Here is a 12591-nt window from a genome sequence, read left to right as displayed (position 1 = left end):
GACAAGCACAAGATGTTAGGCAAGGCGGCAGTACCAAGTGGAACCTGTTTCCAAAAGCAAGGGGGAGTCCGCAAACGCTCCCCTCCCTTGAAGGCACACCTAAGAGTTTTATGCTGTGAGGGGAGGTTCCCTCAAATCCAGTGCCCACAGCACAAGCCTCAGTAGAACTTTGGATTCCTTTACGAAAAAAAATCCAAAGGTTAGAACCAAAGATTCATAAGGAGGATCGAGCAAAGAGCAACTAACACATTGGCGTTATTACTAAATTAATCCCTACCGCCAAGTTTCCTTTCCAGTGCGATGCCAGCTCCTGCTCAGGAAGATGAGCAGCCAGAGGAGAATGGCTTTGGCTGCACTGCCTCAGGCGAGGATCTGGGTGCCACTTACTAATGACATAAACACTGAGGACACACCAGATTCGGAAAGGGGTGGGCCACTCCACTGCCCGAGGAAGAGTGAGAAGGAAAATAAGCCATCAGTCTCACCTGATCCTTTCGAGGAGACGCTGGAGGATGAAAAAGGATCACTGGATTCAAAGGGGTCGAGCTGAGTGAAAGGAGAGAGGAGAGAGTGAAAAGCCGTTCCTTTGTTCATCATCCATTCATTCAACCACAAACTTTCTTGACATCTATATGCACCATATCTGCTGCCCAGCCTAGGGGAGGATAAAATGATTTAAACTAAATCCTGGCAGAGTTAAATCCCAACAGACCAACCCCTCCTGCAGATAACACCTATAAACACCCTGCACTGGGGAAAAAAAAAAAGCCATCACCTGGAGACCCAGGAAGTGAACCAAAGCAGGAAGACTTTGGAAAAGAATTGAAACTTGGCAGAAAAAGCAGTACAAGATTGAGTTTTCCATTTTGTTTTTTTTTTCTGTGGTTGTTTTTATCTTGGCCGTGCTGCTCGGCTTGCGGGATCTCAGTTCCCCGACTGGGGATTGAACCCGGGCCACGGCAGTGAAAGCACCAAGTCCTAACCACTAGACCACTAGACCAGGAAACTCCCGAGCTTTCCCTTTTGACAGCTACAGTCTGAGAGTATTGGGAGGCTATGACTCCAATAGAAAACTCACTGTCTTTCTGGACTGAAGCTCAGAGGAGGGAGCCCCAGGACAACCACAGCCATGAGAAAGAGATGCGGGATCTAGAAAGGAGAGGCAGAGAATGGGAGCCCCAAATTCCATGACAAGCTCTGTCCACGTCTCAGGCTCACCCCTACACTGTGTGTGGGTGGGCAGACTCAGAGCAGCCTACAGCTAAGGCCACAGGAATGAAACCACAGGTAAGAGAGGGAGAGTTTGCAATGTGAGTCTCACCAAGTTAGTTGCCTGCTGAAATAAAACCATCCACACTCTTTGGAAGAATGCAACAGAATCCAGTCTCCACAACAGAGCACTCACAATGCATAGAATATATTTTTAAGTTATTCAACATACAGAGAGAACCTGAAAAATGCGGTTCTCAAGGAAAAAGACAATCAGTGGAGTCAATCTCAAGATGACCCAGATTTTGGAATTCTCAGATGAGGATGACTTTAAAGTAGCAATAACTGTGCTTAATGAGATAAAGGAAAAAACACTTAAGATGAATAAAAAGACAGGAGATCTTAGTAGAGAAATGGAAACTATAAAGAAGAAACATGGACATTCTCAAACAATGTAAAGTACAATATCTAAAATAAAAACTTCACTAGGTTAGCTAACCAACAAATGACAGAAAAATGTAAGTGAAGTTGAAGATAAATCAGTAGAAATTACCCAATCTGAAGAAAAAGGAGAAAAAAAGAATGAAAAGAAACAGAGCCTCAGGGGCCTGTAAAGATGATAGCAAAAGGTCTAACATCTATGTAACTCGAATCCCACAAAGAGAAGAGATAGAGAATAGAAAAAAAATTTTTTTCAAAGAAGTAATGGCAGAAAACTTACCAAATTTGGTGAAAGACATAATTTATAGATGTAAGAACTTCAGCAAATGCCCAGCAGCAAAAATACAAAGAAAAACATATCTACACCCTACACAAACCACTGAAAAGCAAACGTAAAGAGAGGCTCTTTAAGGCAGCCAGAGAAAAGAACATAACTATTTTTTCCTCTTTAGAATTCATACAGTGGATTAAAGCAAAAATTAAAACACTGTCTTATGGAGTTTAATATATTTAGATGTATTACATTCATAGGACAACTGTAACAGAGACGCTGCTGTTTGGGGGAGGGTGGATAAATGGACCTATATGATTACAAGTTTTCTACATTTTACATTAAGTTACATAATATTAATTTCAAGCAGCCCATGGTAAGTTAAGAGTGTATATGGTAATCCTTAAAGCAACCTCTAAGAAATAATGAAAAAAAGGTATGGTTAAAAAAGGCCAACAGATACCGGAAAATGGAATTCTAGAAAACATTCAAATAATCCAAAAGAAGACAGAAGAAGGGGAAAAGAGGAATAAAATACAGAGGATAAAAGAAAGGAAATAATAAAATAGTAGACTTAAATCCAACCATATCAATAATTGCATTAAATGTTAACAGACTAGACACTCCATTTAGAAGGCAGAGATTTCCAGACTGGATAGAAAAGCAAGGCCCAACTACATGCTCGACACAAAAGACATCCTTCAACTCCCAGACAGGTTGAAAGTAAATGGATGAAAAAAGATATATCATGCAAAGACTACGCATAAGGAGAATGAGGTGGCTATTTTAATATGTGATAAAAATAGATTAAGACAAAGCACCAGAGTAAAAAAGGAACCCTTTATAATGAAAAAAAGGTCACTGCATCAGGATGACACAACAATCATGAATGTGTAGGCACCTGACAGAGCTTCAAAACACATGAAGTTAAACTTGACAGAATTAAGGAGGATATGGACAATTCTGCAATCATAGGAGAAGATTTTAACACCCCTCTCTCAGCAACTGGTAGAGCTTACAAACAAACAAAAACCATAAAAATAGATGACCAGTCCTGTAACAAACCGTAATGGAAAAAGAATACATACATGTATACTGAATCAATCTGCTGTACATTAGAAACTAACACAGTATTGTAAATCAACTATACCTTACATTTAAAAAAAAGGAAAAAAGGGGAACTCCCTGGCAGTTTAGTGGTTAGGACTGGGCACTTTCACTGCCGCGGCCTGGGTTCAATCCCTGATCGGGGCACTAAGATCCCGCAAGCCACGTGGCATGGCCAAAGGGAAGAAAAAATAGACAATCAGAACAACCACCTTGACCTAACTGGCATTTACAGAACGTTACACCCAACAACGGCAAATAGACATTCTTCTCAAGTGTACAAAGTATGTTCACCAACAAAGACCATAAAACAAGTCTCAATAAATCTAAAAGGACCAAAAACATACAAAATATGTCCTCTAATAACAGTAGATTTAATTAGAAATCAGTATTATAAAATACCTAGGGGGAAAAAAAAGTATCTCAAAATGAAACAATATACTTTAAATAATCCAGGTTCAACAGAGCATTCACAAGGAAAACTGGAAAATATCTCAAAATGAATGACAATGAAGATACAACATATCAAAATGTATGGAATGCAGCTAAAGCAGCACCTCAAAAGAAATGCATAGCTTTAAACACTCATATTAGAAAAGAAGATCCAAGATCAATGACATAAGGTTGTATCTTAGGAAGTTAGAAACAGAAGAGCAAAGTGGGAGGAAGGAAATAATGAAGAGCAGAAATCAGTGAAATAGGAAACAAACAGGAGAGAAAATTAACACAGCCAAAACCTGACTCGTGGAAAAGATCGACAAAATTGATAAACGTAGAGAACACAGACCACCAACACCAGCAATGAAAGGGGGGGAATCCCATGACAGGTCTTGCAGATAGAAATGTTACAGGTTAATCCCTGCCTTCAAGGAGCTCTGGCGCCAGTGATACATACCAGTAGGTCCATGGAGAAGTGAAAAACTAGGGAATGGGTAAGGTGGGGACAGAGGTGCAGCCTAGAACGTGAAGGAAGGCTATACATTGCCCTCACTTAGACACAAAAATTCTCTATTCAATCACAAAGTCAATTTTTGCTTTTTAAATCCTCATTTACACCAATGTAAACCAGTCTGTTGAGTCTAACGTGCAAAACGTACGGTTTACCACTTGCTGGGGGGCGGGGGAGCACACTAGGTGCAGCCAGGCTGTGGGTCTGGACTTCCTCCTGCCATGGCGGGGACCCACTGAGGCTGGCTGATGCCAATGTCACCATCAGTGCTTTGCACTACGAAGATGGCAGGAGCAGTCACATGGAAACCTGTGGGAGTGTGTGGTGCTCTATTTTGTCTTTGTTGGGAGGTGGAGTGGCACTGCGGGCAGACGATAGAGCAGAGAACCCAGCAAGTGGGCCTGAGCTGAAGTAAAGGGGCACAGAAAGGGACAGAGGAATGACAGCGGCTCAGGACACAGCCCGCCCTGACTTGGGCTCACTGGACTGCTGGATGTGACACCTCGCTTCGTGGGACAAGCCTCTGTAGGGATCGGCAGTAACGGTCACCTTGCTATGCAGTAACGAGGCTTGGCCTTCGAGCCAGCCCCTGGGGAATCACCTGGCCTTGCACAGCCCTCATTCGTCAGGCTTAGCACTCACAGCCTGAGTGATGGAGGCCCTGACTCGGTCCACGGAGGGTGGGGGATGGGAAGGGCTGCCTTCACACACACAGAGCATGCACACGGGCAGCACCAGAAGGCAGCCTTTCCGGGGTCACTCACCTTTGAAGGTAAGGAAGGGTTTTTCGTGAATGGGTCTGAGGTAAATGGGTCGTTCTTTGTCTGTTTCTTAAAGAAGTTGTCGGGGGCAGAGCCATGGAATGGGTCGCTTTCTTTGAAAGGATCCCCTCCGAATGGATCTAGGTGTTTTGGAAAGAAGAAAAAAAATGCCCCATGAATAAACATTATGCCTAGTGAAAGAACCCCAATATAAAAGAACACACAACTGACTGACACTATTTACGTGAAAGTCTAGAAAAGGTAAAAACCATAGTGGCAGAAAGCAGGTCAGTGGTTGCCAGAGACCTGAGGGGGTAGGGGGTGGGGGAGACCAGGGAACCTTTTGGGATAATGGCAGCGTTCTCTCTCTCACACAACTATACACATTTGTCGAAACTTGTCCAGTTCTGCACTTAAAATGGGTGAGTTCTGTTGTGTGTTAATTATACCTCTCAATAACACTTGATTTAAAAATAATACGAACAAACAAATAATAGGAGTAAATCCATAAGGACAGAAAGCAGAGGCTGGAGAGTGGGACTAGGGAGACTGCTCATGGGGACAGGGCCTCCTTTTGGGGTGATGGAAATGTTCTGGAGCTACACAGAGGTGGGGGCTGCATAACACAGTGAATGAACTAAACGCCACTGAAATGTGGTTAATCTGTGTTATGTGAATTTGTTAATTTTGTGTTATGTGAATTTCACCTCAATAGAAAAACCGAATACAAGGGAAAAAATTAGATAAATAGGCAGCATGATCCCAACACCACGCCCAGGGTGCGTTCATTCTCCTCGAATGTGGGGAGTGGGCCTGGTGACTAGAGGAGGCGCAAGCCACCATCACCAGCAGGGAACAAGATGCTAGGCTTCTATGCAACGCGATGCTGTCCTTCCCAGTCCACTCCCTGGTATGTGTGGGCAGAAGTGCCACCGCATGTGGGTACCAACGGGACACCCTGATGCCGCCACAGGTGGCACACGCAGGCACAAGTGTCCAAACAGCGGCCTAGCTATCAGGGGCTTCTTTTCTAGTTCTAGTTCTCATCATGCTGTGCGACTGGCAAGAAGGGGCAGCAGACTGTGAAAGGGAGGGACAATGGAGGTTCCTTCAGAAACTGACCTGGCAAAGGAGGCTGCAAGGTGTTTCCCCATTTCCCTCAACCTGAACTAGGAATGGGAATATTCTGAGAGCCAGTCCACAAAATGTTTCTCTTAACAAAGGCTTTTTTTTTTTTTTTTTTTTTACCTGTTGAAGCCGTCTGTTGTTCGGCAAACGGGTCGCTCTGGAACGGGTCACCTGGATTTAGAGGAGAGAGGCCCGTTCAGGTCTATGGTAGAAATGACCTTGGCAGAGCAAAGCGGGGAAGCAGGGACAGCCACTGACTCAGGCAGTTTGTCATGGCGAGGACAACTAAGATAAAACGAAGCGTATTGCTGGCCGCTCAGCAGGGGCCTAAGTCAAGGAAACTGCAGGGCAAGCCTGCACTCGCTGTCTCTCTCCACACAGCGCTTTACCCCCCGTCTCCCCCGCCCCTCCCCGTCACTTCCCAGGGCTCCAAGAACCTGGGACCCCGAGCTGCCCCCCCTCAGCCGCAAGGTACACCTGAGCTGCGGGAGCTGCCTGACTCATCTCTCAGAACTAAGGTGCTTGCGCTCCAAATCTGAATACTGGAAAGGCACTCCCTCTGCCCTCTCCCTGCCCTGGCATTTTTCTCAGAAAAGTACAGATAGCCTTCTTGGAAATACTGTTTTGCTCTGCAAAAAATGAAGAAACTTGGGAAATCTTGTTTCTAGAATTCTTCTTACTCACTCTTGACTCGTGTGTGGATCTGGATGAACTCCCCACGTTAAGACCTTAGATGTTTACGTGGGGATCTGCTGTTTACTAGGTGATTCCATAATCACTACCACATCTGATTATCTTATCAATCCTGAGAGGTGGATGGGAACGGAAGCATGCAGAGTCTCGGGGCCAAGCAAGCCGCCCTTGAACGTGGATGTCTCTTGGTGAGCCTGGAGCTCTTCCCACCCCCTCCCCTCAACACCATAGCTCTTTAGATAATCAGGTGAGGTGAAAAACTCAAGAGGCCCATTAGGCTCAAAGAATTTCTTTCCTCCTAACTGTTCTAGTCACTGGACAACCCTAGGGGGCACAAAACAGCCTTTCAATGATAAAGTGGGTGCCAAATGAGATACCTTTGAAGGGGTCGGCTCCTTTAAATGGGTCAGATTTGAAGGGGTCTTCTGCCTGAAAAGGATCCGGATGCAATTCTTGGGCGTTGTTGCTAAATAACAAGGCTTTATTTTTGAAAGGATCGTCCTATAATTTTGTGAAGAGACAGGACAGGTATTTAATTATTTCAGACTTAAAGCAAAGTACAGAATTCTATACTTAACTGGTATATTTTCCCTCTAAGTGATGTGACCCTAAAGAGAGTAATTTTTTTTTTAAACCAAAGAAGATGGACTTTAGTTAATGATACCATGTCGACAATGGTTCATTAGTTATGATAAATGTACCGTACAAGATGTTAATAATAGGAGAAGCTGGGTGTGGGGTACGTGGGAACTTTCTGTACCATCTCTGTAACTTTTCTATAAGTCTTCTAAAATTAAAAAGTTTATTTGAAAATCATTGAGTGGAAGCAACCCAAGCGCCCACTGATGGATGAATGAATAAGCGAAATGTGGGATGTACATACAATGGAATATTATTCAGCCTTAAAAAGGGAATTCTGACACATGCAACACAGATGAACCCTGAACACATTATGCTAGGTGAAAGAAGCCAGTCACAAGAAGACAAATATTGTGTAATTCTACTTATAGGAAGTCCCCAGAGACATCAAATTCATAGACAGAAAGCAGAATAGTGGGTGCCAGGGACGGGGGAAGGGAGGATGGGGAGATGGTGTTTAATGGGTATGAAAACGTTCTGGAGCTTAGTAGTACAATGTGAATATACTTAACACCACTGAACTGTACGGTGAAAAATGGTTAAGACGGTAAATTCTACGTTATGTGTCTTTTACCACAATTAAATAAAAAAAAGAAAAAAAGAAAACCGAGTCAGAAAAAAAGTCATGTTTTCGGAAATGTCAGAAAGAAAATGTAACGAGCCACCAACAACTGCAGCCAGAGAGGCCTTGTTCAAAGGTATGCCTCCCTCAAACACCTTCTCAGAGTGTGTTACCTATGTGGGCATTTTAAAAAATGCCGTTTCCACACCAAGAAACATGCTGGCTATTTACATCCTGAGAGGAAATGAGTGCTTATGCAGTTAGAACTACTAGAGCATACACCACACTTTGCATTTTTTTAAAAAAGTGCTTATTTCTAGAAACAAACAAGAATATTTAAATCAGAAGGGAAAAAAACTTGCTTTTGAAGAGCAAGGTTTTATAGTGGAAAATGACCTGAAAGGGCTGGGGAGAGGCTTCACAGTACACGTAGGGACGGTGTACTTGGTTTAGAAATACTGAGATATTTTGGTTAATGAAGACACACCCTCAGTGAAAACATGAAGGTTTCACTATGATATTAAGAAGCACAACATCCTCACTGAATCTGGCAAATGTGTCAGCATCCTCGGGGCTGGCAAACTCAGCCATTATTCCAACTGACCAAAACCAAATGATTGAAGAGCTGGGCTTCCGTGAAAATACAGGGCAATGACGTCAAAGGTGCCAAAGGAAGATTCCTGACGAGGCTCCTACCACCCTGGGCCAGTTGACTTCAGGGAGCAGGACGGATCTCAGAGGTACCAGGCTAACAGGAAGCCCAAGGCTTCGGAAGGACTGACCAACACCCCTGCCCTCTGATGAATACGGAACGATTTTCCTTACCTGAGAAAGATTATCTGCAGCCTCCAACCACAGGGTTTCCCAAGGTGGGGAAAATAAGCCAGTTCTTAGGCAAGTAAGTACCGATGTCTGCAAGCACCGTGTCTGGCAGCAGGGCAAGGACTCAGTAAGGACGTCGTACTGCTAACTACTGTGGCATGCCCGCGTCAGCAAGCACCCAGTGGGGTTCTGAGACACAGATCAACGTGACGGACAAGTCCTAATCTAAGGAAGCCAGGAGGCTGGTGTGGAAAATAAACCTCTCGCACTGCAGCCCGGGGGAAGGAACGTATCTGTTCCAGAAGAACAGAGAGAGATGATGTATGAGGTGGATAAAGTAGTGAGTTAAGAATGACGACTTGGCCTTGGAGTGGAAGCTTCTATTTAGTTTTTCATTAGCACTGATGTACAAATTGGTTGTGTTGTTTTGTTTTTGCTTTTATAATGTTTTCAACTGCCACTTGGAAGACTGACAAATAACAGTGGACAATGGCAGAGAAGAGACTGATCCTGGGGGGTCTGGCCTGCAATCCCCTGAGCGGAAAGTCAAGTCTGCAAGCTCTCTCTCAGGAGCAACTGTCTGCCTGAGGCAGCAACCGCTCCCTCCCCTTCAAAGGAGAAGCCTAAGAAGACCCCGGCAGGATTCATGTGGTTAGGGTAACCACAGGTGGTTTGGATTCCATTTCACAGATCCAGAGCAGAAAACTACATTTCCCCTGGTGCAGCGAGGCCGTAAACTCCACCATCCACTGACCTCCTGCCAATGAGCACGGAGCCACCTGCCCACTTGGGAGATCCAAGTGCAGCAGCCAAGCACGGGGTGAACGGTCCCACCTGTGGCAGAGGAAGCAGAGGGAGAACACCTCGAACAATGAGTTCTGCTCTTAATTACTGCACTTCTCGGGAAACAGACACGACAACTCTGAAAGGGCATCTAGGTGACATTCTGTGACATTCCTTCCCTTTAGATGGGGGCAAGGCAGTGGTGCGCTGGTGAACCAGCGCTCTGGGGGAGAAAAAAAAAAAAAAAGCCCTGATTGTTAGCCTCTGCCAATTCCCATGGTGTAGTTACTCCCACCATGGTTGACATCCAGTTACCAAAGGCTGAATAACAGCTTACAAAATTCCTATTTAATAATCGGCTCTGGAGAGTCAATAAAACTGGCTCCAGAACTCCAGGGGCTGGATGTGACAGACAAGCCCATCTTTCATGATGAGTTCTCGGCGAGACTAAAGTCTGGGATGATTTATTACCTTCTCTCTAGCAGACCGGTTGGCTGAGTGCTGACTCCAAGGACAAGAGGCTAGTATTCTCATCAGTGGATGAAAGATAAGAAATAAATATGGCTTTAAGAATCCTGCTGAAAAAAAAAAAAAAAAAAAAAAAAAAAAAGAATCCTGCTGTCTTGGACAAAGTAAAATCATGTGAGCCTAACACTAAACTTAGTAACTTTAGTAAAACCGTCCAGACTTAGGAAGTTCTAGACGCACCTCTTTGGTTACACTTGTCCTCAAGAAACTAAATCCCTCACTTTCATCCCCCTCAAGGAGAACTAAGAGAGGTCCCTCTCCTCCGGAGCAGTCCTGAAATGTCCAGGAGTAAACAAAAAGCCCTCTTCAAAGTGTTTATTAAGAAATGGAAACGAACCAAAAAGTGCTTTAAAAACTGTATTTGTACAACAAGATAAAAATCGTTTTTCTCTCAAACACTGGTTTTGAGTTTCTACATAACATATGTGACATCAACGTTTCAAGATGAATTGACTATCATGTAAACTTTGCCTGCTAATGAGATGAATAAAAATAAAGGTAAAAAAATCTGTGGGGGGAGGGAAGTCCCATGCTGCTTTCAAACTGCCACTTCGCTGTCAACTTTTTATCCCAGGAAACCAATCTTATCAAAGCCTGCGAGAGGGTTTAAAAGTGAGCTGTTCCATGAACTAAGACGGAACAGGGCAAGCCAGGAGCCGTGTGAGGGCACCAGTGACAGACGGAAGAATAAGAGCAGGGCTATGAAGCTGAAACGCACACTCTGAGACAGACAGCCAAGCAGGAAATTCTGCCTCACGCGGTTCATGAAGAAGGAACGTTCACAGTCTCTATTTAGACGGTAAAGCTGACAAAGCTGACAATGGGCTGGGCCCAAGAGCGGATACGTTTACAATTCCCTGAGGAAAGGAATGTGTGAATGGCAGAGGGAGGCAGTGACGGCCAGAGACTGGAGACAGATGAGAACACCAACAGCGGCTTCTGCGCCATCCGGGGGAGGAGGCGTAAGCGTCCCCATAAATCCTTGGGACTGAGTACTTGGCTACTGAGAAAAGAAACGTGTCAAGAAATGCACAGAAAGAGCCGAGTCTCACATGAAGGGAGACAGAGAGGCTGAATTATTACAAGGAGGGGAAGGAATCCATGAGGCAAACAGGGCCAGGAGCAGGAGCCTGGGAGACAGAGATGGCAGTGCAGGGCGCGCGGTGAAAGGCTGTGGGAGCAGAGCACAACGAAACCACTGAGACCAACAGCGTCCCATTGGCTCCCGCAACCGCACAGAGATGCACAAAGACGCACAAAGACGCTCTCGTCAGCCAGAATAAACTGCAAACGGCACACGCCAGGGCTCAGGGCTGCTACGGCCGACTCTGGCAGGAACAAAGGACAAAGTAACACTGCTGGATGTCAGCAGCCTGAGGGCCTGCAGAAACCTAAGAGGCCAATGGCCCCTCGGGCCTTCACCAGCACCCCCAGCGTCATGAGGTTTGAACCCAAGGGCCAAAGTCTCAAACGTAATAACCAAGATTTCAGGAGAAAGGCCAATTCGTAGGTGACATAGCAACACCCCAGGAGGGCTGTCATTGTTCTTGATCTTTACCTAGACGTGTGATTTTCAAGGTGCTCCTTGTAGGAACACAGAAACACACACACACACACATTCCTCCAGCCTCCCAATTAGTCGGATGTGGTGTTTCACAACGTGTGAGAGTTGATCCAATTTTGGTTAAGTTTGGGAAGCCCTCCAAATTTGGGTGATCAGCCCACGGAGATGGAGGTCTTTACAAACTGGTCTTAGAAAGGATTCAGGCCTATCCTTGGCTTTGTCCCAGACGCCAGGATGGAGTGTGGCCCCGGACGCCAGGCTGCAGGGCTGGTGGGGACACGCAAAGCAGCAGCGAAAACAAGAAACACCCTGCACTTGAACAGAATCAAGGCTGGCAAGTGCTGGATCAAGCGGGCAGGGCCTTCTCTGATCCCAATGTGGGGCCTGATCCCAGGACCTTTACATTTACATTTATTCGACCTTTACCATGGCTCCAAAACCGCCCCTCTCTGTCAGGGAGACGCCCTCGCTCAGCTCTGCTAAGTTGGTCAGGCTGGCGCCGTGGGCCCCGTCGAGCACCTCGTCATACTGCTCCAGACTCCTCTGGGCTTCCTGGTGGCTTTCGTTCAGCTGGGAAAGCTTGCTTCTTGCCTGTACGATAAAGACATCGTCGGCATCAAGTAGGGTTTAGGAAAAAAGTATCAGGCAACACATTTTTTTCTCCTAACATCCAACCCTGGACGATTCACACTGGTTAACTGAATTACCCATCTACGGAGTAGACAATCCCTGTTGCCATGTTTACGAGACGTGAGACCGCTTGTAAACCAAGACGAGACCCTTCTGCTGCCCCAGGCGGTCCCTGAGAAAGGCAAGTGTTCAGACATGTGGTGACTCGGAACGAACTGAAATGGGACAAAATCCAGATTCACAATCTATTCAAAGTGATATTCTGCGGTCACTTTCCTCTGTGGGATTTTATTACCCCATTTGCTCCTCCCTGTTCCTGGAGAAGGCACGTGAGGTCAGGGCAAGAAAGGCAATCTGTGACGTCAGACAGACCCCAGCTTTATCGTAACTGTCTCGTACGCACTGGCGATCTAACCTCTCTGTTTCCTCTTCTCCAAGATGGAGCACTGGAAATGACGGGTAAAACCCCTCTTGCGGTGTCCAGCAGGGTGGGCCTTAATAAGC

General features: G+C 45.4%; 1 protein-coding gene across 11 annotated transcripts in view; it reads right to left on the bottom strand.

Annotated features, from left to right (window-relative positions):
* EPS15L1 (epidermal growth factor receptor pathway substrate 15 like 1) overlaps positions 1 to 12591 on the bottom strand; it is a 102014-nt gene that overhangs the window by 28678 nt on the left and 60745 nt on the right. For 10 of the 11 annotated variants that reach the window (XM_059918195.1, XM_059918184.1, XM_059918192.1 and 7 more), the window contains 5 exons: positions 11884 to 12048; positions 6937 to 7060; positions 5987 to 6037; positions 4742 to 4878; positions 486 to 546 (listed from right to left, as the gene is read on the bottom strand). In XM_059918195.1, coding sequence (XP_059774178.1) covers positions 486 to 546; positions 4742 to 4878; positions 5987 to 6037; positions 6937 to 7060; positions 11884 to 12048 — 538 coding nt within the window. The remainder of the gene's footprint in view (positions 1 to 485; positions 547 to 4741; positions 4879 to 5986; positions 6038 to 6936; positions 7061 to 11883; positions 12049 to 12591) is intronic. The other variant, XM_059918185.1, reaches the window with a different exon arrangement.

Source organism: Balaenoptera ricei, chromosome 3 (genome assembly GCF_028023285.1).
Source record: "Balaenoptera ricei isolate mBalRic1 chromosome 3, mBalRic1.hap2, whole genome shotgun sequence".
NCBI lineage: Eukaryota > Metazoa > Chordata > Mammalia > Artiodactyla > Balaenopteridae > Balaenoptera > Balaenoptera ricei.
This window is presented reverse-complemented; position numbering and strand designations above follow the sequence as displayed.